Source organism: Chrysemys picta, chromosome 11 (assembly GCF_011386835.1).
Source record: "Chrysemys picta bellii isolate R12L10 chromosome 11, ASM1138683v2, whole genome shotgun sequence".
Taxonomy (NCBI): Eukaryota; Metazoa; Chordata; order Testudines; family Emydidae; genus Chrysemys; species Chrysemys picta.
Genome location: NC_088801.1, coordinates 44,563,845 through 44,589,976, shown reverse-complemented (window position 1 = coordinate 44,589,976; position 26,132 = coordinate 44,563,845). Strand labels below are relative to the sequence as shown.

Here is a 26,132-nt window from a genome sequence, read left to right as displayed (position 1 = left end):
TGTGCTGCTGAGTTCGCCATGCTGACCAAACAGGAAATGAAATTCAAAATTTCCCGGGGCTTTTCATGTGTACCTGGCTAGTGCATCGGAGTTGAAAGTGCTGTCCAGAGCGGTCACATTGGAGCACTCTGGGAGAGCTCCCAGAGGCCAGTATCCTCGAATTGCATCTGCACTAACCAAAATTCGACCCAGCAAGTTCGATTTTTAGTGCTACTCCCCTTGCCGGGGAGGAGTACAGCAGTCGATTTTAAGAGTCCTTTAGGTTGACGGAACGGGGTTGGTTGTGTAGGCGCATTGCTTATAAAATCGACCTAATGCAGCTAAATTCGACCAGGGCTGAGTGAACTTGTGAACAATTGAGGTAATAGTTGGCTAGATTATAGAAACTTCATATAGTAGGTAAGATGCCTAATAACAATATTCTGTATAATGCTGGACTAATTATCTAAATTTTCTGTTTTTAATGCTAAATTCACTAGGTAGCAGTTTCTTATTCCAAGTATTGTAAATATGAAAGTAGCTGATCAGTGCTTGATGGGTGATTAGTATTCAGTGATTTAATATACATCAATTTATCTGAATCCGTATTCCAGAAAATTAAAGAAAATGTTAATAAACAAATGACCGATGTGATGAAAATAGGTAATTGTTTTAAAGAAATTGTCAAAAGCTAGGATTTGTGATCAACTCATAAAGTACAAGAAATCTGGTTCTTCAGAATCTTCACCTCACGTGCCATTGAATCAAACTTTGTTTGTTGAACTGGAACATCGAGTTTGATCCTGCAAGTGAGCAAGGGTGGCGAATTGTATGGGCCCATGGTGCTCCACCAATATGAGAGCATGGGGGCCTGGCTCCACTAAAATTCAGGGCCAGGTCTCTCCCCCAGTCCTGCCTGCTGCCCCCGAGCGATTTAAAAGGGCCTGGGGCCCCTGCCACCACCACCGGTAGCGCAACGAGACTAAGGCGGCTTCCTGCCTGCCTGCTCCGCTTTTGGAAGTGGCTGGCATATCCCAGCAGCCCCTGGGGAGGGGGTCTCCGCGTGCTGCTCCCGCCCCAAGTGCCGACTCTGCCAACTGCAGCCAATGGGAGCTGTGTGGGCAGTGCCTCTGGGGAGCAGTGTGTGGAGATCCCTTCAGCCCTCCGCCTAGGAGCTGCTGCCAGAAAGGGATGCGGGTCGTTTTCGGGAGCCGCCTGAGGTAAGCGCCGCACCCCAACTCCCTGCCCCAGCCCAGACCCCGCACCCAAACTCCCTCCCAGAACCTGCCCCCGCACCTCCTCCTGCACCCCAATCCCCTGCCCCAGCCCAGACCCCGCACCCAAACTTCCTCCCAGAGCCCACCCCCTGCATCCCTGCCCCAGCCCAGACCCTGCACCCAAACTCCCTCCCAGAGCCTGCCCCCCTGCATCCCTACCCCTCCCAGAGCCCATACCCGCTCCTGCACCCCAGCCCAGAGCCTGCACCCTAACTCCCTCCCAGCGCCTGACCCCTCACTCCTGCACCCAAACTCCCTCCCAGAGCCTTAGGCAGGTGTGGGGGTGGGGACGGGACTTGGACCTGTTCTGGGCACCACCAAAAATTATACAAACCTGCCACCCCTGCAAGTGAGATGTTTTTAATGCCAGTTATCACTGAAACATAGCCATGAGGATAATTGAAGTCCCTGATTCAGTCTTTCCAGGCACTCTTCAATATCGGCTTCATTGAAGGAGTGGTCTCTTAGTCTTCAGCACACAAAGGCCAAAGATCTATTGGTGCATATGCTTTTAAAAACAACTGAAAGCGAGACTTGAACTTCATAAGAAAAATTGCTTCCTTCTTTTATACTACCATTGCTTTCAGTGTAGTCTGAAATGAGCAACTGAAATAAATGAATGAAGCTCTTTGGGCTTGTCAAGGCTGCTTCCCCACCCTGAACTTTAGGGTACAAATGTGGGGGCCTGCATGAAAACTCCTAAGTTTAACTACCAACTTAGATCTGGTCCGCTTCCACCATTCCCAAATGGATTCCCTTCCCTGTGAAGCCTTGAGAAACTCTTCACCAATTCCCTGGTGAATACAGATCCAAACCCCTTGGATCTTAAAGCAGGGAGAAATGAACCATCCCCCTCCTTCCTTCCACCAACTCCTGGTGAATACAGTTCCAACCCCCTTGGATCTTAAAACAAGGAAAAATCAGTCAGGTTCTTAAAAAGAAGGCTTTTAATTAAAGAAAAAAGGTAAAAATCATCTCTGTAAAATCAGTATGGAAAATAACTTTACAGTGTAATCAAACTTAAAGAGCTCAGAGGACCCCCCTCTAGCCTCAGGTTCAAAGTACAGCAAACAGAGATAAAAAGAAGAACAGGAGGACTTGTGGCACCTTAGAGACTAACAAATTTATTAGAGCATAAGCTTTCGTGGACTACAGCCCACTTCTTCGGATGCATATAGAATGGAACATATATTGAGGAGATATATATACACACATACAGAGAGCATAAACAGGTGGGAGTTGTCTTACCACCTCTGAGAGGCCAATTAATTAAGAGAAAAAAAACTTTTGAAGTGATAATCAAGCTAGCCCAGTACAGACAGACAGTTAGATAACAAGTGTGAGAATACTTACAAGGGGAGATAGATTCAATGTTTGTAATGGCATTACAAACATTGAATCTATCTCCCCTTGTAAGTATTCTCACACTTGTTATCTAACTGTCTGTCTGTACTGGGCTAGCTTGATTATCACTTCAAAAGTTTTTTTTCTCTTAATTAATTGGCCTCTCAGAGGTGGTAAGACAACTCCCACCTGTTTATGCTCTCTGTATGTGTGTATATATATCTCCTCAATATATGTTCCATTCTATATGCATCCGAAGAAGTGGGCTGTAGTCCACGAAAGCTTATGCTCTAATAAATTTGTTAGTCTCTAAGGTGCCACAAGTCCTCCTGTTCTTCTTTTTGTGGATACAGACTAACACGGCTGCTACTCTGAAACCAAACAGAGATAAACACTCTAGTAAAAGGTACATTTACAAGTTGAGAAAACAAAGTAAAAACTAACACGCCTTGCCTGGCTGTTTACTTACAAGTTTGAAATATGAGAGACTTGTTTAGAAAGATGTGGAGAACCTGGATTGATGTCTGGTCCCTCTCAGTCCCAAGAGCGAACGAACTCCCAAACAAAGAGCACAAACACAAGCCTTCCCCCCCCCCCCCCCAAGATTTGAAAGTATCTTGTCCCCTTATTGGTCCTTTGGGTCAGATGCCAGCCAGGTTACCTGAGCTTCTTAACCCTTTACAGGGAAAAGGATTTTGGAGTCTCTGGCCAGGAGGGATTTTATAGTACTGTACACAGGACAGCTGTTACCCTTCCCTTTATAGTTACGACAGGCCTGGATGTAGTCCTCCACAGATTTAAACTCCAAGGTCTACCAGAAGATGCCTTTAATGAAGAAATTGAGAAAAAAATTGAAAGAATGCCCCTCTTCACCACATCAATGGGAGGGGATGTTGACTGGACAATAGGAATATGGCAAAATGCCCAGAAATGGGTGGAGGCTGCAAGAAAGCATGCTTGGCAGGATGGGGGCTGGCTTCTCCTCCTCATTTGGGCCTTCCTCTTCTGTTGGCTGGGGGGGGGTGGGTAGGGGCTGGACTGGACTGGATTGGATGATTGGCTCTCATATACTTCCCCTGCCATCCCCATCCCAGTCCATTTAAAGGCTCACAGACTTTTCAAAACCTTCATGCCACTGTCAGCAGAATTCTTTCCTGTTTGTTCAGTTAATGAAAATAAAATGGAAAAAGATGAGAATCATCCTAAACTTGGGATGCTATTTTTAACTCTGCTGAGAAAGTCGTAGTAACATCTAGCCTAGTTGTAAAGCACATTGTGGAAGTTCAGACCGTCTTTTGGGACGGGGGGGGGGGGGGGGAACCTTGTGGTTGGTTGGCTGAAAAATGACACTTCCCAATGGCACTTGTTGGAACGCTGAGGAAAAAAATATTTGTTTACATACTCTGTGTATTTAAAATTGCTGCTGAGTATTGAAACTAATCAAAACTTGTCATGCCGTTTACAAAAAAGGGACTCCAGAACAAGGCAATACATTTTAAAAAAGGAATTGAAGGAGGTCTTGATAGGATCCGAGAAACTGGACACCTGACGCTACTCTTGCAGTCCCATAAAGCTGGTCCTGTCTCATTAACAACAAAATACTTCAAGCGCCAAAGGACAAATTTAAAAATCTATTCAGAGAAACTGTTGAATCTTTTCATTATTTAGCAAATATAATTGATCCCAAATACAAAGGTCATACAGAGGTTGATCCCAAAACAACTAGAATAGGCTGAAAATGGCAAATGGAATATAATCCTGAGTTCATTTTTTCTCTTCTAGTGTTTAAAGTTCCAAATTTCTACTCTTAACCTTTGCAGTTAAGTTCGTCAAAATGGTGGGGAAATTGTGGAAATGCTGTCATGGGAGACAAGATGGCTGGATTCAGAAGTTTGTCCATCTCATTAGCTCACAATCTTGATTGATTCCCTTTATAATTAAAGGAACAATTTAAATAGTTTGGTAGATCCAAGTGCCTTATAGCAAAAGTTTAAATAAATTGCTTCTGAATATTTTAAATACTTATGTATTTACTGTGGTTCAGTCGGATTTTTGTTTCGCTTTTTCATGACTTCCGTCATTTCTTGTCCTATTTTCTTTCTTGGTTGCTCATTAAAAGCCACCTACTTCAGCTGATATTAGGATAAGTGGTGTTTTTTCCGTTAATGATGAGAGCATTGTGATTATTTTAAAAAATATTGAACTTTAGATGTCAACCTTGAACATTGGATGTATACAGGACAAATCAGTTGGTATCCAGGAGATAAAATGGTCCAGCTTATATAAGTGTGGAAAATTAATACTTTCTTGTTAATCTAATTGGTTATTTACTTCTAATGCAATAATATAATTGTACTGATAGTTTTGTTTGACATACTTCTATAATATTTCCATTCTGTTTTACTAAAGTATGTATCAATTTTAAGAATGATAGGATCATGTTGCACAACATTTAAATGTTAAGCAACACTACATATTTCAGTGTAATAAATACACTGACAAAACAATGAAGTGTACAGCAAAGTTGTGTGCTACTTACTTAAATTGACTCAATACATTTGATTACATTTTATTTGACAGGTTTCAGAGTAGCAGCCGTGTTAGTCTGTATCCGCAAAAAGAACAGGAGTACTTGTGGCACCTTAGAGACTAACAAATTTATGTGAGCATAAGCTTTCGTCCGAAGAAGTGGGATGTAGCCCGCGAAAGCTTATGCTCACATAAATTTGTTAGTCTCTAAGGTGCCACAAGTACTCCTGTTCATTTTATTTGACAGATGTTGTATTGTTCTATAGCCAAGATTAAGTTGAATTAAAGAATGGAACTAGCTAGCTAAACAAAACTATCCATTTTTGAGATTTTTAAAGATGATTACAATAATGTGTGCAACAACATTCTGCTGCCCCATAGCACTGGGGGAAACCCCTTATCATTGAGAATCAATAGGGCATTTAAAATTAACTTTATTGTATTTCTAGTCCAGATGAATCTCTCAGTAGTTGCTGTGCTGTTTCAGAAGTCTTTATGTATAAAACTACAAACACGCATTTTTTTTCACCCTATGGCCTTCATCAGGTTTGGAACACTGGATATTTGTTTGTGTGCTTCCTAGTAAAGAAAATATCCTAATACAATAGATAAGCGTTTCAATAGTTGTTTAGATCTTTAAAAATAGACTAACAACTAGTATCCAGTATGGATGTAGGTATACTGTTTTACTTTGTATATTTATAAATTCCTTTTTATACATTCTGTAAAGTTCCCTGTGTGTTTACAGTGCTACATAAGTATTCATTAATAATGAAGTAGAATATCAGTCTCATTTTCTGGAAATGAAGGCCAACTATCCTTGGTATGTTTATAAAATTAACTCCTTTTTTTTAAATGTACCTTTTCTACTGCTAGAAAAGACAAAAATCCAATTTCCTAGGATAATACCTCAATATAGATAACTTACAAAGTTGGAGGAATTAGGTCTATTAGTAAACCGTAGATGATCACACTCCAATTTGCATTAGCTGAATTAAAGATCTTAATTTACTCCAAAGTTAGGATACAGGGCCTGCGGATATGGATTCTTCAGCAATAAAGTTAATACAGTTTTTCTTCCCTAAAGAGACCATTGGTCCCAGTTTTACTGGGGCCATTCCTGTTTTTTCATGTGATTGCAGTGACCTGTGAATTTTTTAGGATGTTGAAATAAAAAAGCCAGGATATTTAATCAACGAAATGTTTTTAATAACCAAATGTTCTTCTTCGAGTGCTTGCTCATATCGATTCCAATTAGGTGTGCGCGCGCCGCGTGCACGATCGTCGGAGAATTTTCTACCCTAGCAACACCGGCGGGTCGGCTGTGGAGCCCCCTAGAGTGGCGCCTTCATGGCGCTGAATATATACCCCAGCCGACCCGGCGCCCCCTCAGTTCCTTCTTACCGCCCCTGACGGTCGTTGGAACTGTGGAGCACGGCATAGCTGTTCTCCACTCTCCCTAGCTTCTTCCGTTGAAGATAGTTGTAGTTATAGTTGTAGTTGTATATAGTTAGATAGTTGTTTAGTTCACTAGTAATAGTTGTTATATAGTTAAAGGGGATTAAGAGGGTTGTTCTTCCCCCTTTTTCCCCCGGCGTGTAGCCGGGCTCATGCCCAAGGCTCCCGGCTTTAAGCAGTGCGCGTCCTGTGCTAAGCCTATGCCCACAAGCGACCAGCACGACTCGTGTCTGAGGTGCCTGGGAGAGTCCCATCAAACAGATAAGTGCAAGATCTGTAAGGCCTTCAGACCGAGAACCAAAAAGGAGCGGGACTTTAGGCTTCGTCAACTCCTCATGGAGGCGGCACTTAGCCCAGACGCTCCATCGGCGCGTCAAGCCCCAGCGCCAAGCGCCTCGGTGCGCAGCGCCCCTGCGGCACCGACTGCTCCGGCACCGCGAGTGGCGTCGGACAAGCCTCCACGGCACCGGACCCCTTCGGCACCGCACCCACAAGTGCCTCGGCGCCGTTCGTTATCGCCGGGACATAAAAAATCCCGTAAGGCGCAGGAGACTGTCGTCCTGAAGACGCCGGCCCCCCCGGCGCCGGGGGTAGAGCCGCGTCCACTGGTGGAGCACCAGAAGCAGGTGCCTCCGGCACCGTCGACTCCGGCTCCGAGGCCGTTGAGTCCGGTGCAGACGGGATCACCACCACAACCAGCGGTGGTACCGTTGCTCCCGTCGACCCCAGAGACCTTTGCGACAGCGAGAGACTTGATTGCTCTCACGGAGCCGGCACCGCCTCAACCACCGGCACCGTTGGCACCATTGGGCCCTCGTCCAGTGCAATCCAGGGGGAAACCTGCCTTGATGCGCCCACCATCCCAAGGGCTGGAACCACGGCACCGATCCAGGTCCCAAAGCAGGTCCCCACGCCGCTCGCAGTCCCGGCGCCGAATATCACCTCGGCACCGGTCGTACTCGCAGCTAAGATCATCGTCGCGGCACCGTTCTACGTCCCGGCACCGCTATGATCGTCAGTACCGTTCGACCTCGAGACGCAGTTCCCGGCACCGATACGAGCGACGCTCGACGTCGAGAGGCCGCTCCCGGCACCGGGCCTACTCAAGATCACCTTCCAGGTCCAGGTCGGATTCTCGGCACCGACGCGGTCATCGGCACCGATCCCGATCTCGGCACCGTTCGCCGGCACCGCATAGGGACCGTTCATCTCTAGACCGGCACCGTACGGCACCGTACCTTCCGGAGCTCGTCTTGGCGCGGTCGGCACCGCCATGGCCATCTAGATCAGTGTCCCGCTCCTCCGATGGGGCATCGAGATCGGCATACCCCCCTCAGGGGCAGGCCGATGATCCGGACATAGGCCACTGGCAGGAGGTAGCGGAGGATCCCGCTCAGGGACCTTCACACTGGTCGTTCTGGACCCCGTGGGCGTACCACCAAGCTCAAGGGGCTCCACCATCAGCCTCTCGCTCGGTGCACTCTGAGCGAAGGGCCCCAGAGTCCACCATCTCTCGCCCTCCTCCAGGGGGCATGGAGGCTTCCGTGCCCGCACCACCTGACGTCCTGGACCCAGGGGCAGGTGATGCTCCGCTCCAGGGCTCATTGGACCAGGACCTGCCCTTGGATCCCTTGCCACCTGAGGCATCTTCCTCATCTTCCCCAGATGAGGCAGTGGCGGGCACAACGAGCACAGGTCCACCCCCGATAGATCTCCGGGCACACCAGGACCTATTACGTAGGGTGGCACGTAATATGGACCTTCAGGCAGAGGAGGTAGTGGAGGTGCAAGACCCCATTGTGAACATCCTCTCTGCGGATGCCCCATCCAGAGTGGCGTTGCCCCTGATCCGCACGATCCAGGCTAACGCCACTACGATATGGCAAACTCCTGCCTCTATCCCACCCACAGCCAGAGGGGTGGAAAGAAAGTACTTTGTCCCTTCAAAGGACTATGAGTACCTGTATACTCATCCCCAGCCGTGTTCACTGGTGGTGTCATCAGTGAATGCAAGGGAGCGCCACGGTCAACAGGCCGCAGCGCCCAAATCGAAGGAAGCTAAGCGCCTCGATTTGTTTGGGCGTAAGGTTTATTCAGCCGGAGGGTTACAACTCAGAGCGGCTAACCAGCAGGCGCTCCTGAGCCGCTATAACTTTAATTCCTGGAACTCTATGGGGAAGTTCAAGGAATTGATTCCCCAAGACTCCAGGGAAGAGTTCGGGGCCTTGGTAGAGGAGGGTAAGAAGGTGGCTCGGACCTCCTTGCAGGCCTCCTTGGACATAGCAGACTCGGCTGCGAGAACCCTGGCCTCAGGTATCGCTATGCGGAGAATCTCCTGGCTCCAGGTTTCGGGTTTGCCTCCGGAACTGCAGCAAACCCTGCAGGATCTGCCCTTTGAGGGACACGGATTGTTCTCGGACAAGACGGACTCTCGTCTGCAGAGCCTCAAGGACTAAAGAACAATCATGCGCTCCCTGGGGATGCATGTTGCGGGTCCCCAGCGCAGACCATTTAGGCCCCAGCCTCAACGTTTCTACCCCCCTCCACCTCGTCAGAGACAGGACTCTGCCAGAAGGCGGGGGCGAGGTGGTAGGAGAAGGTGGACCGGCCCTCAACCCGGTCAGAACCAGGGGCCACCAAGGCCACCTTCAGGCCCCAGGCAGAACTTTTGAAGGTGCGGTCGAGGACGGTACCCCAGTCATCCCCCAGGATCCAGCCCCCTCCTTTCGGGATCGCCTTTCCCATTTCCACCGTGCTTGGTCCCTTATAACCTCGGACCGTTGGGTCCTTCGCACGGTGGAGAGGGGATACGCTATCCAGTTTTCTTCAATCCCTCCCTCCCATCCCCCTTCCCCGTCCCTCTTCAGGGACCCTTCTCACGAGCAACTTCTTATACAGGAGGTTTCCACGCTCCTTGCTATGGGGGCCATAGAGGAGGTTCCAGTAGAGTTAAGGGGCAGGGGATTTTATTCCCGTTACTTCCTGATCCCCAAGTCCAAAGGGGGTCTGAGACCCATCTTGGACTTGCGTGGACTCAACAAATTTATAGTAAAGTTGAAGTTCCGCATGGTCTCCTTAGGAGCCATTATCCCTTCCCTCGATCCTGGAGACTGGTTCGCCGCCCTCGACATGAAAGACGCATACTTTCATATTGCAATTTACCCGCCCCACAGACGCTTCCTGCGATTCATGGTAAGCAAGGTGCACTATCAATTTGCGGTCCTTCCCTTCGGCCTATCCTCGGCCCCAAGGGTGTTCACGAAATGTATGGCTGTCGTGGCAGCATACCTTCGTCGACAAGGGATACAGGTGTTTCCGTACTTAGACGACTGGCTGGTATGCAGCCGCACCAAAGAGCAAGTTCGAGCTCACGTCCACGTGATAGTGCACACATTCAACAAGTTGGGCATCCTACTCAACAAGGACAAATCCACTCTAGAACCTACCCAGAGAATAGAATTCATCGGCGCAGTCCTAGACTCCAGACGTGCACAAGCCATCCTGCCAGACAACCGCTTTTGTACCATCACGAGCCTCATTCAAGGGCTCAGGGCCTTCCCAACTACCACGGTGAGGTCGTGCCTCACCCTACTGGGTCACATGGCTTCCTGCACGTACGTAACCAGACACGCCAGACTTCGGCTTCGCCCACTCCAGACCTGAGTGTCATCGGTATACCGCCCACATCGGGACAGCCTGAACATGGTGGTCATGGTCCCGAACTCGGTCCTGACGTCCCTCACCTGGTGGCTAGATCACAATGTGGTTTGCGAGGGGATGCCATTTCACGCCCCACAACCCTCTCTGCACCTGGTGACAGACGCTTCATCTCTGGGTTGGGGCGCCCATCTCAACGAACACCATACCCAGGGCCTGTGGACTGCACCCCAGCTAGCCCTGCACATCAATGTTCGGGAACTGATGGCGGTGCGCCTGGCGTGCCAGGCATTTCTCAATCTCCTACGTGGCTGCTGTGTGTTAGTTCTCCTCGACAACACCACGGCCATGTTTTACATCAACAAGCAAGGAGGAGCACGTTCGTCAACTCTATGCCAAGAGGCCATTCGCCTGTGGGACTTCTGCATCGCCCACTCAATCCATCTCACGGCATCGTTTCTCCCTGGAGTCCAGAACACTTTAGCGGACCGACTCAGCAGGTCCTTTCAGACGCACGAGTGGTCTATCCGTCCGGACATCATACATTCCGTTTTCCAGAAGTGGGGGTTTCCCCAGATAGACCTGTTTGCATCTCGAGACAACAGAAAGTGCCACGTGTTCTGCTCCCTGCAAGGTCGAGCTCCGGGCTCCCTCTCGGATGCGTTTCTCCTTCCCTGGAAAGACCATCTGTTTTATGCCTTCCCTCCGTTTCCTCTGGTCCACAAGGTACTGCTCAAATTGCGCAGAGACCAGGCACAGGTAATTCTGATCGCTCCAGCGTGGCCGAGACAACATTGGTACACCACACTGTTGGAACTCTCGGTTCAGACACCGATCCCGCTTCCATTATGTCCAGATCTCATCTCTCAGGACCACGGCCGGCTGCGTCACCCCGACCTGCAATCTCTTCACCTCACGGCGTGGCTGCTCCATGGTTCACCCAGGCAGAGCAACAATGCTCACTCTCGGTCCAACAGATTCTGTTGGGCAGTAGGAAGCCCTCAACACGAGCCACGTACTTGGCCAAGTGGAAGCGGTTCTCCTGTTGGTGTGAACAACGAGCCACGTCCCCGTTACAGGCACCTATTCCTCTCATATTGGAATATCTCCTCTCCCTAAAACAGCAGGGGTTGGCGATATCTTCAATTAGAGTTCACCTGGCCGCTATATCGGCCTTTCACCCAGGGGAACTCGCGTCCTCGGTATTCTCTAACCCGATGGTCGTTAGATTCCTCAAAGGCTTAGACCGGATGTACCCACAACAACGTCAGCCCGTTCCGACGTGGGACCTCAACCTGGTTCTCTCCAAGCTCACAGGTCCTCCATTCGAGCCACTGGCCACCTGTTCACTTCTGTACCTATCCTGGAAGACAGCCTTCCTCGTAGCCATCACCTCAGCAAGGCGCGTTTCTGAACTCAGGGCGCTTACATCCGAGCCCCCTTACACAGTTTTCCACAAGGATAAAGTGCAGCTTCGTCCACATCCTGCCTTTCTCCCTAAGGTGGTTTCTCCATTCCATATCAATCAAGATATATTTCTCCCGGTCTTTCATCCTAAACCACATGCTACTCGCCAGGATCAACGTTTGCATTCTCTGGACGTACGCAGGGCCCTGGCTTTCTATATTGACCGCACAAGGCACTTTAGAAAGACGACGCAACTCTTCGTTGCAGTGGCCGACCGAATGAAAGGCTTACCGGTCTCCTCACAACGCCTATCCTCCTGGATTACGTCTTGCATCCGGACTTGCTATGACCTGGCAGGTGTCTCAACACCGCACCTCACCGCTCACTCCACGAGGGCCCAAGCTTCCTCGACTGCTTTCCTGGCGCAAGTTCCGATCCAGGACATTTGTAGAGCGGCAGTTTGGTCATCAGTCCACACATTTACAGCTCACTATGCACTAGTGCAGCAGTCCAGGGACGATGCTGCATTCGGATCAGCGGTTTTGCACACAGCAATGTCTCACTCCGACCCCACCACCTAAGTTGGGCTTGGGAGTCACCTAATTGGAATCGATATGAGCAAGCACTCAAAGAAGAAAAGACGGTTACTCACCGTTGTAACTGTTGTTCTTCGAGATGTGTTGCTCATATCCATTCCAAACCCGCCCCCCTTCCCCACTGTCGGAGTAGCCGGCAAGAAGGAACTGAGGGGGCGCCGGGTCGGCTGGGGTATATATTCAGCGCCATGAAGGCGCCACTCTAGGGGGCTCCACAGCCGACCCGCCGGTGTTGCTAGGGTAGAAAATTCTCCGACGATCGTGCACGCGGCGCGCGCACACCTAATTGGAATGGATATGAGCAACACATCTCGAAGAACAACAGTTACAACGGTGAGTAACCGTCTTTTTGTTCATAACATATTGCTGTAGAGAGAGTTGGCTCTGGCCATTGTTTTCAGAGCTGTTTTTATTCAGTGAACATTAATGACAAAATAATACATTACTAAAAAAATCCTGCACTCCTAGGGCACACACAAGTATCACTGTTGCCTCAGAAATAGGCCATAGCATCACAAACACTTTTTTTAAGTGTACTTTTTTCTCTTTTGTGAGAGTATTTTGCAGTCCCAAAAAAATCCCTAATTTTTTTCCTTTTACTATTCCATTGAAGTCACATTGCTGGCGAGGATAAATGGTTACTGCAAGAGTAGCATTTAGTTACTACAACAGCAGCATTTTGTTAATGAGAGCAATATTATAATTGTCAAATATTCCATGACGCTAGTCTTCTGATGAGAAAAACTGAATATTAACCAGGGCCAGCTCCAAACCCATTACCATTTCCCTGTTTATATGATTGCCTTTTTGATACCCATTGCTATAGCCAGAAGAGTTATGTGGAGGGAAGGCCAAGATGAAAGGAAAATGGGGACTCCAGCCATTAACACTTTCTTCTGCCCTTGAAAGACCTCAGCTACCATATGTCCTGATCATTCCTTTCCTCTCTCAGGAAATTTAATCTTTTAACATTAATTTTTATATCAGACAATCCACTATCCAAAAGCATTTAATCTGGTTTCAGAGAAGACTTTTTCCCCATAAAGTCAACATAGTGAGCATTAAAAAGCAAACAGTGGGGTTTTGTTTCCTTTTTATTATAAGAAAGGCTTATTTACATACACATCTCCTCCTTGTGGACTGAATGCTGGTTAATCAATAGAAAACTGTCATACCTAATGGCTTCCCCTAAAAGGGGAGAGAAGATTAATAATGATATACTCTAAGGTTGGTGTTGAGACTACTGTAATTTAGTATTAATGATTTTGGAAGGGAAAGCAGACGTCTCGTTCAAGTGTGCCAATGAAGCAATGTTGTTTGTTACTATAAGCTATAGAGGGTTGTGAGAAACTTGTATGTCTTTAAAAGCTTTGGGAAGCATGAAGGACAGATGAAAATGGCCAACCAGCATAATGGAAGATGAAATTTAACTTGAATAAATGTCAGGAAATGGAAGCATAGGAATTTAAAGGAACTTTTTTAAAACACCTTTTTTTTTTTTTTTTAAAGAACATATAGTCTGCCTATGACGTTCACTGTCACAGGAGGTGACAGTTACTATTACTGGATTTTCAAAAGCTATAGGAAACTTGGACAGCAATAACATTTGTAGGTATGCAAGTTAAGATAAAATCATGCTTCAGGACACAATTTGATCTCAAGCAGAATTCCTCTCTCCACTTGTTCAGGATTGCACACCTGGCCATTAATTTCTTAGGCTATTTGTCCGCACAAATTGAGTCAAATTCTGAGGCATTGTTTTAAAGAGAGACACACTGTTGGGGGTGGGGGGTATCCCTCAATGCTGATCCATAGTCCTTAGCCTTTTCCCATGCTTAAGGATGACTTCATCAGTAACATCTTAGAGTACTGTATTACTGGTCTATGTCTTTGGTTAAGATCCTGAGCTGCATTTAGCCTCGATCCGTGTGCCTTTAACACACATTCAGCTTCTCTTCAGATTTCAAAGAATTGTTTATATTTCCTGAGGAGCACTCGCAGCAGTAATCCTAGAGAACTGTCAATAACTCCAGTGTAATTCAAATAAAACAAAGTTTATTCAACAGAGAAAATAGAGAATCAGTGAAAATAAAGCAAATTTCAAAGCTTTGTACTTGAGGCTCAGATTACATCAAAACTTGCTGTTCAGGCAGAAATGTGGCAGTTTGTTTTTGTTCTTATGTGGTTAGTGAAGGTTTGAGTGAAACATTTATATATTCTGTGATCAGACCTGTCCTTGCTTTGATTTCTGGCGTAGTTGTCCTATCTAGCTCATGCGCCTCGTGGTTCTCTTCCTGAAATACATTTTATATGCCATTCACAGAGTACACTTTGTACACAAGAGAGGTTGTGTCTACATTACTCTAATGCCAATACAGCTGCAGTGGGACCATTAGGATAGGCAGGGTCTGTGCAGAGTACTAGGTTAGGCAGGTTGACCACCAACATTTTAACAGTTGTTTTGATGCATAAACCTGGTCAGAGCAGGTCTACATGAGATGATGGTAAACCATATTTTTTGTCAGTGGCACTCTACTGTTTCTACTACTCTTGGAGCTCAACTAGTATTAGCAGTGAGAATTTTTGGAGAGAAGGGGCTAATATAAATAAATTAACCTTCCAGGAGGGTTGTGCTTCCCCGCACCACATGCTTGGTGAGTAATTCACTCATATTTTAATCCTTACCCCCACAAAATATTTGAACTGTGAGTGGATTCCTTGTGATATACACTTCCTTGAAGTTGTCATCTTATGACTGTATCATGATGGCCTGGAAGCAGACCCATTATGCTGTCTTTTGGTCACTCTGATTACAGCAATACACAATGCTAATGGCATCTCTCTTGAGTAGATTGTATGCCACCTCTACTCCCAGTGCAAATTATATAGAAATGTAGCTAATAGAAATGCTTCTGTATTATGCTGGCTGATAGTAGAGAACATTCTTAGATATATCAAATTGCAGAAAGTGTGACACACCATGAAATTGTTTATCAAATAAGATTCTCTGCAGATGGAAATAGAGAATGCCAATCCAGCATCTCTCTCTTTCAGAGAAATTATCTTTAAAATAATACATAAAGATTTAGTCTGAGTGTCACAGTTGCAGAGCTAACTGCACCTCTGATTCTCTGGGAGTTCACCCACCCGCTCTCCTGTCTTTACCTTCCCTGGGGTGGAATCCTGCAGTTCTCCCACTCTTAGAGTGGGTCTTGGGCTACAGTATCTTGAGCATCAACCATGCCTACCCAACAGGTATAACAGAGTTTGGCACCTGCGCTTCTTCCCTGTGGGGGAAGCCTGTGATCAGTGATTGTATAATGACCAGAGAGCCTACTTAAAACCAAATATCTTAACTGCCAGAACAAAGCATAACATAAGAGTAAAAGGATTTTAAAACAACAGAAAGTCTATACACACATGTATCTTACCTAGAGTCCTAGGCAGACCTCTCTTATCCCAGATACCTTACCTCTGGGAGTCTGGGCCTTGATCTCTTCCCCCAAACAATTCTCCAGCAACTCTTTCACTTACATGAGGGAGAGTGTCTCTCTTTAAACCCTACTATGGTTCCCTTGGCTAACCTCCTCCCCATGGAGACAGTCACTCCTTGAGAAACCTGTCTGCCAGACCCAGACCAGGCCTTCAAAGTGAATGGCTCTTGCACTCTCTCTTAAATGTTTGCTGAGAAGTGTTCATCAGGATCCACCCCCCTCTTCCTGGGTGCATTTCCTGACAGTCCAGCTATTGAATTACCTCAGCATGTGCATACAGTAAATATCACAATAACCAGGTCAACACATAATCATGCATTATTACAGGAAAATTGTCACAGTGAGTATGGTGTTTTTTAACTAACATACCAAATTATGCGAAACTTTTCAGCTTGGATGAACTTCTTGTCCATATTTTTCCTCTGCATTTCTGTTCCTTCACATACAAATATAGGCAGGAAAGTGGTTTCCAAAAATTAAGATATTATTAAAGTAGTATCCTAAGGTTTAATGATGAATGGAAGAGAACTGGCAAATCACAACTAGTAATAACAGGGTGACAAAACACATCTTTTATTTTGGATCCTGGATTACTAAGGCCATTGTGCAACTGGAATTTGTCTTGGGTAGAGGCAGATTGAGAACCACTGATCAAGGCAAACTTTTGTACTGGTGACCCCTTTCACAGAGCAAGCCTCTGAGTGCAACCACCCAGGGCTGGCTCCAGCTCTTTTGCCGCCCCAAGCGGCGAAGAAGAAAAAAATAAATAAAAAAGCCAATCGGCGGCACTTCGGCAGCTCAATTGCGCCGCTTCATTCTTCGGCGGCAATTCGGCAGCAAGTCCTTCACTCCCTCTCTTCCTCTTCAGTGTCAGCTCAAAGAGGAAGAGAGGGACTGAGGGACGTGCCGCCGAAGACCCAGACATGCCGCCCCAAGCACCTGCTTCCTTTGCTGGTGCCTGGAGCCAGCCTTGGCGACCCCCTCCCCCCCTTATAAATTAAAAACACTTTTTTATATATTTAATGCTATTATAAGTTCTGGAGGAAAAGCGGTGTTTGGGGTGGAGGCTGACAGCTTGTGACCCCCCCCCCATGTAATAACCTCATGACCCCCAAAGGGGTCCCAACCCCAAGTTTGAGAACCCATAACCTAGATTCAGGGAATTCTTGGGCAAGCCAGTAGTTTGAGAGGAGGTGGGTGTCCAAAGTACAGAATAAAGGAATGGATTACAGGCTTCAAGGCTGGAAAAATCTAGTTATCCTAATTTCAAGAGCTAGGAATCAAAAGGGAATATAGTAGTCTGTAGGAGTAGTGGAATACGAACTCCCGAAGAAATGTTGCGGGGGGAAGTTTGTGTGTCAAAACTAGCTGTCCATTTTAAGCTCAATTTTTAACATTAACTACAGACTTGTTCCTACTTCAACTCCACACTTCATAGCTATAGGGTGGGCAAGTTGTTTGTTTTGTTTGTTTGTTTCAAAAGCAGATTGAGTAAACTGTTGCGCACGAGTTCAAACCAAGTCTTACAGGTACTTATGGAAAAGCTTGTGACTTTTTTTGTAAAGTACTTCAAAATATATTCTGTTTATTCAGTCTGTCCTCCAGTTATTCAAAGTAACAAGCTTAATTAAATATATTAAATTTTGAGGCGTAGGTTTCACAAAACCATGTTACCAAAACGTTCTTTCTTAATTTGTTACAGGTTATTTTAGTATCTGCCAACAAGTTGACTCGATACATAGAACCATGCCAGCTGACAGAAGATTTTGGAGGGAGCCTTTCCTATGATCACATGGACTGGTTGAATAAGAGGCTGGTTGGTTTTCTGGATTTTTTTTTTTTCTTTCAAACTTTAAGCTTTGTGGAGCATGGACTATATTTCTCTTTGTGGGCATGGCTCTTACCACATTTTGGTTGCTACCTCAATGTTTAGAGTACATTATAATGCAGTAGAATGAGAAAAATGCACTTTAAATATATAAAGAGTCTTATTATTCTAGTAGAAATTGAATTTACTCCAGAGGTGGCAAAGCAGATGTAGTTATGTTGTTTAAGGAGCAGATTTACTCTTTAGGTTCTGTGCATATTCTCAGTGTTGAAAAATCCCCCAGGAGTGCAGGGTACAGGAGCAAGGAATGCTGGGGGGGCCTGGAGTCAGCTAGGTTTGGTCATAGAGAGGGAAGGCCCAGGCCAAGCAAAAAATGCTCTATTTCTTCATGTTTCCCAGGCAGCCTTTTAATATAGGGCTCCTATGGAGCCATAACCAGATTTAAAAGCTATCCTCCATCATGGTGAATCCCCCTGCAGCGCAGTTGCCCTGGTAGATGCAGGCATGTAATTTATATCCAGGGGTAGATCTGCCCCTAAATTGTTAATAGATTCAAATTATTTAGGGAGTCATTGATATGTATATATTTCAGTATATTTTAATTCTGTTATTCATTGAAATTTGTTTGAAGATCAGAATTTACTTTAAAAATGCATTTTTAAAACAATACCTAATCTTGAAAGTGGAATAATGTCCTCCCCCCCCCTTTTTTTTGTATAATATAATTTTAAAAGCAGACGGACTGCTTTGGTCTGAATGTTTTCAACCCTGGAAACTGAAGTATTTGCAGCTAGCTGCAAAACTGGTATAACACAAGCAGCAGTTGCAACTTTCCTTATTATAGTAGCACGTCAGTATGTCTTTACTCAATGGCAGTGGTTTTCAACCTATTGTCCATGGACCTCTGGGGGTCATCAGACTGTGTCAGTTACCCAGGGTTTTCAGAACCCACAGCAGTGGTAACTTAACTGTTTCTCTTCAGGCAGTCTCAGGAATATATCAATGGCGACGAGCTCCTCCATCTGATAAATGATTGGTACAAATGAGTGCTTTTACCTAAAACTACTCTTTTATTAGATCTTAAGCACACATGCACACATACACACGCTGTAGCAGTAGGTTTAGAGCACCTCAAGCATTTATAGTTACCTAAAGTCTGAGATGCTTTTGAGTAATTAACAGCCAGGTTTCTGGGGGCCCTTCTTTCATCCAGCATCCTTAAACACAGCTCTATGCTCTCTATTTCCATCCTTGACTTAGACTTCCAATTTGCTTCCACTGTCTGTATGATCCTGGACCCTGAACTTACCTTCTCGCACATCTGTAAAGGTCTTTTTACCTCTGAAATACCACCTGTTTTGTGTCACTACCTTAATTCTGCTTCTGTTGAAATCCTCATCCATGCCTTCCCCTTCTTTTACCTTGAAAATTGCAAATTCCCTTCTCTGATATCTCCCCAAGGCCAACACATATTAGTGTGAAATCTTGCTGCAGACTTCTTCTTCACATTTGCAATAAGCTTACAAACATATCACCCCCATCCCCACTGACTGGCCTCCATCTTCCTATTCATTTCAGGATTCAATTGAAAATTTCTCTACTGATGCTGTCTTACAGATGTGTCTGTCTCTTCTCGTTATCTAGCACTAAACTCCTTTCTCTTCCTTCATCTATCCTCCATAATGTTGGTGCAAGGGCTTTCTCCTTTGCTGCTCCTGCCATCTGGAACAGCCTTTCTGATTCTGTCTAGTTTCAGATCTCGGCCGAAAAATGTTTTCATTACCTAATTTCTGTTTCATTACTGTATTTAGCATTGTAAAGTATTTTGTACTACAGTGTATGAAACGTGCGGAAAAGTTATATTGTATTGAGAGGGCTGTCCAATTTCATGTCTAGAGGGCTGTTTATTGATGCGTGAATGGACTGGACGAGGTACAGAAACTTCACCTCCAGGCCAAATATTTTGAGTTGATGAGGTGAATAGCAGCTGAGAGTTGATCTCTAGTGAAATGAGTGATTGGTTTCAATCCAGTTCCTAGTGGATAAGAATGCATATTGCACAATATTATCACTACTAGAATGAATTGACGCTCAGTTTTCATAAAGAACTCAAAACACATAGAGACTGAACAAGTACATGCAGTCACTGATTTTATAGGTTTTGCTCTCTGAGATCAGAAACCAATACATTTCAAGGAACCTTGACCAAGGTATTTTTTACTTATAGCTATTTGCTCCTTTGTTTCTAAAAGTTATTGGTTACAGTACAGGCCAAAGCTGGAAATTCAGATAACAGTTGATGTACTTAATCCAATTTTTTTAGTGGACAGATGTTCATATAACAAAAATCCCCACCACAGTTTTTAAGAGGTAGTCATAAAAAGGCAAAGGATTAAATGGATTGGATGAGTAACTATGGCAATGAAGACTTAAGTTTTGAAAGATTCTTCAGGGTCTTGTAAGCGTTTCGAAATTCAGTTCTAACTTGAATGTATTCTAATATAAATTTGCTTAATTCCCTGGAGAAACTGACACTGCAAGCCTCTGTCATTGAAGGGAAATTATATTTTTTAACCTTTTTCCTATACCATCTGAGTCTAAGAGGTAATTATTTTATGTCAAGAAGCATATTAACAGAGCAATATGGATAAATTTGAACTGGTAGTGTCAAACTGCAGCTTTCATAAGCACTAAATGAATTTCTTTTAACTCTTTAAAAAAAGTAAATGTTCTTTTAATAAAAAGTATTTTTATTTAGGTATTTGAAAAGTTTACAAAAGAGTCTACATCATTACTAGATGAGCTTGCTTTAATTAACAATGGAAGTGATAAAGGAAACCAACAGGAGAAAGAAAGGTACGTGGATTGCTTTTTAAAATAGACATCTTTCAGCATAAGTCTTAACTACCAGTTCAGCTGCAATATGGAAGTGTAATGTGAAGGGACTGGTGGACAACACAAGTATTTTTCAGCAATTTGTTTTCTGGCAGGCACGAAGGTCCTGATCCTGTAACTGACTGCATGTGGTCACACTCCTGTTCCTGTGCACAGTCAATTGCAGGTTCAGGCCTTAGCGACTAAGTAAGCAAGATGCACTTGATCCCAGTGTCCCTTCGCATTCTCAGTTTGGGAATGACCAATGAAGTGAAGCCCAAATTATTAATGTGATGATCTGTTATATGATGCCACAAGGAGCTTTGATTAACAAGTTTTTCACTGATCCTTCCATCCCTAGCTTATGTGGTTTTGTGTTTTAAGTGAAAGGAGACAAAATGGGATGAGTCAGCACTAAAGCATAAGCCTCGAGTTTCAATTTACTGACTCTAGTTGTTTGCAGTCAGATTCTTTCCATTATTTTAATCACAGTATACCTACTAAGGTTTAAAAACTTCTAGTGACAGTCACAAACTGTCAGAGAGAAAGGGCTCCAAGGAGGAGGTCACTGCGACTATGCATTTAGTTAGATGTTTGGAAATAGGGAGAAGAGAGAAATGAGAAGGTCTGTATAAAGTTGTAAAGGGCACAGGTATCTGAATTTTTGGTATTTATGTGAGGTGGTGAAATCTGATCTTTTGCGTAAATAGAAATGCAGGACGTTCCCTAGTGCAATAAACCTTCTTTGAAAATTATTATACAATGTTAATTGATTTATAGATATCCACATTATTAATATATGTCTTTCTTGTCTTTAAATAACAAAGCAACTAGACCATGCTAATAAGCAATTGCTTGCCAGACTTAATTTTGTTTGAAGTTGTGTTTTGCCATATTATTGTACCAAAAGTGTTTTCATTTTTATCTTTTCTATTACTTTGCTATAAAATATTACTATGTATATGTTTACAAAGAGCCACAGAGACCAAGGATGGGTAAGATAGTGGACGAGGACTCAGCAGGTCTGAGCTCAGTTCTAGGCTCTGCCAGAAACTCCCCATATGACTCTGGGCAAGTTGCTAAGGTCCTGATCCTGCACTATCATGGATGCTGGCAGATAACAGTGCAGGAGCAAGGTTTGTGTCTCCCCATTCCCCATCTGTAAAATAGGGATAATTACATTTTTTTTCTCCCACCATTTGTCTGTCTTGTCTTCTATAGATGGCTAGCTTTTTGAGGCAGGGACTGTCTCTTACTATGTGTATAAAATGTAGCCACAATCTCAGTTGAAGCTTCTTGGTGCTATTGTAATACAACTAATTAATAATATGTTTACTTTTTTATTACAAGGTCTATGGATTTAAACTTTCTTCCATCTGTTGATCCAGAGACAGTACTACAGACAGGTACAGTCAATTGAAAATGACAATTTTTGATCACTACTGTAGTTTTAGTCATTGTTTTTAAATCTTCTGTGAAAGCATAAAGGATGAGATGCTAATAACTTAACTACATAGTGGAATAAACTTAACAAATGTATTAACATTTGAATTAAAAATAAAACTTGAAAAATTTGTTGGTAAATGGAAAAAACTCTACATCTCTTCTATGGGAAAAAAAGAGTCACTATCTTAATAATTTAATATCCTTTACAGTAGCACCAGACCTAATTCTTTTTTATTGTATAAATTAAATACATTGCCTCTGAAATATGCAAGTTGTCACCACTGAAGAATGAGTTACTCTCATTAGCCACCAAATGGCTACAACACAGACTGCATTTGCCCCACATGGTTCTGACAATTTGCCTCAGGCTAGTTCTGGGCACCATTTGTACAAGTGAAATGTCCCCATGCCTGTTCAGGGCTTACCTTCTCTCTTGAGTGTCATCAAAGCAATTAAAAATTATATAAGGTAATTATTTTCCTATTACAAAATAAACCAGTTAAGGATAATGGCAGTGGTAGATTTGAACTAAAAATTTCCTTAACAATCCTGCTTCATTGGATAAAAGGAAATAAGGCATAATACAGAGATCATGGTCTTAGACTCTAGGATAGAAATATTGGGAACGTTACCTCAGCACCCCACTAGCCAATCTGTGAGTCATATTGATATTTGCCACAAAAATCTACTGTGTCTCACATCCTCTGCCTGCATGTCTTAGATCTCCCATAATAGAAAACAGGTATGCGAGAGTAAGACATTGATGTAGCATTAAGGTCCTCTGCTGCAATCTGAAAAGCTCTTAACATATACTGAGTATTCAGATTATACCTGTAGAACTTGAAAGTCTAATTTTGCTTTGGTTATCTCCAATTGTAGTTGGTGTTCAGCCAGTAGATGGCTCCTATGGTTGGTAATGGATTACAAAGCCTTCCATTTTTTATTCTGTTGAAATCAAGCCCAGATAATTAGTGAGTGAAAGTTCTTAATCTGGGTGGTTCCAGTGTGAAAAGAATTGGTGACCTCTGTTCAGTTTCTACAAGACGGCAGTCCACTTCACAAAACCCACCACAATTGGCTATCTTATTGAGGGTCTTTAATAAGCCATAGTTTTGAATTGTCTACACAAATTAAAATCTTCTTCCTTCCAGGTCAGAAATGAGGCAAATAGACTGGGGCAGAGATGGGGAAGCTTACACTGTTGAGCTCTGTGTTGTACCTCTTCTGGGGTTAAATAAAGGATTTCAGTTGCCCAGAGCTATACATTCACCGTCTTTCACAGACTCCAAATTCACACTTCAATTCTCTATTTTAAGAGTTCCAGTATGAACTAAAAAAAATTAAATATTTTTCCTATGAAAATTTAAAATATTTTATCACTGAACAGTGAGTTACAAGTCAATAGAAATTCAAGCTTTTGTCGGAAAACTCCTAGGATAATTTGTTTGCCTGGTAGCCATCCTCCTTTGCCTTGTTGTAAGTTTTATATATAAAACCACATGGATGATAAACATAATCTTAAAAATAATCTTTTTATTAACTAGTGAAATAAAAAAAATGTAGCGTGAGATTTTAAAAAAATCACTTGGATACTTCCAAAGCCTTATTCATTTCACATATTTTTTTTTATATTTATTAGTACTTTAATAACATCCTTAATTGTTCTGTTGTCAGAACAATAGAATGTGACTTCATTAGAGAATTCAGATGTATGTAGCTTGTGGTAGACCAGGGAGCTTTTCACTTTTAAGGTAATAAAAACCAAAAATGACTGTTCATTGACTTACATGAAATGAATGGTGGTCTCAGCCCACTTCCCCATAGACAAGTCCCCAAATCACAAAAAGCTATCAAGTTTGGAAATAACTGGCCTTCTTGTTGACAGTCACAGCAAAGGATTGAAAACATATACAGACTATGGTAGTTGCCTACCCACTGTTGCTAAAATCCAAACGTCAACATTTGCTTAGTTGATTTTACTTTAAAGCAGATGTATGTAATATTACAGTGTTTACTTTTTCTTTGCAAATAGCTATTTACTTTTTTTTTTTTACTCAACTATTTTTTTTTTAATCAGTTTTTTGTTAAAGCAGTTTTTTGGATCCCTGTGGCTTGTAGCTGTCATGCTGGATAATTTCCCTATATGGCTGGTGTCCTCTGTGAAACCTGTTGCTGATTTTTTTCTCCCCCCTTTTCATAGTGGGTAGGAAACCATGCTGCAATAATCCCTACCCATCACCAACACTTTGCTGGCAGTGTTAAAAGCTAAGCCACAGACTGAATGGGCCTTGGGTAGGGAGCCCATACATCCCATTTTGGCCAGAACAGTCCCTTTTTTAAAGGTCTATCCCGGCTGTCTCGACTTTTTTGGCAAAAGTGGGCATTGTACCGTTTGTTCTTGCCAACCTGATCAGTTGGCAAGAGCAAGCAGGATAAATGCTCGCTTTTGTCAAAAAAGTTGGGTGTGGAAGAATATGCGAGGACGCAAGTGGCGATGTCAGCCCTACCCGGGGGGTGGGGCAGGGAGGCAGGGCTCAAGCAGGGGAGCGGGCAGGCAGGGCTCGGGTGATCAATGATGCCAGCCCCAGCCTTGACCAGGGAGGGGGGCTTGGGCCAGCCCTGCATGGGAGAGGGAGGGGCTCAGGTCAGCCCAGCATGGGGGAAGGAAAGGCTCAGGGAAGGGGCTTGGTCCAGCTCTCCATGGCGGGGGCGAGTGGCTGGAGCCAGCACTGGGCGGGGTGGCTCGGGCAAACCCAACCCAGTGTCCTGCTTTCCCTTTGGGAAATATGGTCACCCTAGCCTTGGGAAACTAAAATAGCTACTAACTCCTAGAGTTGGGTCCTCCCGTTGTAGCTGAAGAATATTGTTGGAGCAATGTGGGGGAACAGGTGCCATTTGTGTTTAGGCTTCACAGTGTAGTGGTTTGGTTTGGTGTTTTTTTTTTTTCTGGATTTATGAGAAGGCTCACTCTATGGTTTAAAGAATAAAACCCAGATATTCCCAGTAAACAAATATTGAGAGCCTGTTATGTTAAGCTTATCTTTTATAATGTTTAAAGCCTATAATTTTATTGTTTTGTATGTTACCCTCATAGTTTCTTTAAACTAATTGGAACAGAAGGGAAATGTTAAAATAGTTTTTTTCCTTCCTTATTCTATCAGATTTTTTATTTTATTATTTGTAAGTGGCTTGCATTATTATTTCAATTATTAACCCCCCAAAAAACTAGGTAAATAGTTAGTCAATGATGGCCAGACCCACTTCACACCACAAATAATTCCATAGAAATCCCTGGATTAAGGCACTATTTGGTTTGAGTAAGGGCTTGTCTGCACTACAAAATTACGTTGACTTTATCTAATTCGACCTCGAGCCTTCGAATTAATTAAGTCGATTGTGCGTGGCCATGCCATGCTCATTGTCTCGATGGAGTGTGTCCTCACTAGCAGTGCCTGCATCAATGAACAAAGCAGTGCAGCGTGGGTAGTTATCCCAAAGTGCCGCTTGCCACCATGTGTTTTGGGAAGTTTGTGCAATGCCTCATGGGATCAAAACATTGTTGCAGGGGAGAATGGGAACATTGCATCGGCATCCTATGATGCACTGTGCTCTCTCCCTCATATCAACGGCAAACAACTCAGTGGTTTTCATGCCTTAAAACCGCCGCACATACGCCATAATCCCAGAAGCATGGAGCCTGCTCAGTTGTACACTTTTGCTGTGAGCATCTCAAACACCTTGCGCCTTCTCCTGCAGTATTTCCAGAGCTGCAGTAGGGTCCGCCGTGCGGAACAGAGCAATGTCCTGCAAGCAGCCCTGCTGCAAGTCATTGGGAAAAAAAACAATTCACAGTTGCTGCTGGAAGTCACAGAGCAGCTGCACTCTGTTGAGTGCCATTTCTGGTCCCATGAAACAAGCACTGACTAGTGGGACCGCATCGTTTTGCAGGTATGGGATGACGAGCTGTGGCTGCAGAACTTTTGAATGCAGAAGACCACTTTCCAGGAACTTTGTGCAGAGCTTTCCCCTGCTCTGCAAAAATGAGAGCTGCTCTGACAGTGGAGAAGCGAGTGGCGATCACTATTTGGAAGCTTGCAATGCCAGACAGTTACCAGTCAGTGGGGAATCAATTCAGAGCAGGTAAACCAACCATGGGAGCTGCTGTGCTCCAAGTGTGCAGGGCAATTAATCAACTTCTGCTACAAAGGGTAGTGAGTCTGGGAAATGTGCAGGACATAGTGGA

General features: G+C 44.2%; 1 protein-coding gene across 16 annotated transcripts in view; it reads left to right on the top strand.

Annotated features, from left to right (window-relative positions):
- The window catches only part of SESTD1 (SEC14 and spectrin domain containing 1), a 127,377-nt gene that overhangs the window by 64,590 nt on the left and 36,655 nt on the right, over positions 1-26,132 (top strand). For all 16 annotated transcript variants that reach the window (XR_010591597.1, XM_065561910.1, XM_024114743.3 and 13 more), the window contains 3 exons: positions 17,444-17,557; positions 20,328-20,425; positions 21,794-21,849. Coding sequence is in view for 15 of the 16 variants with exons in the window: in XM_065561910.1 (XP_065417982.1) it covers positions 17,444-17,557; positions 20,328-20,425; positions 21,794-21,849 (268 nt within the window). In the remaining variant the exon portion in view is untranslated. The remainder of the gene's footprint in view (positions 1-17,443; positions 17,558-20,327; positions 20,426-21,793; positions 21,850-26,132) is intronic.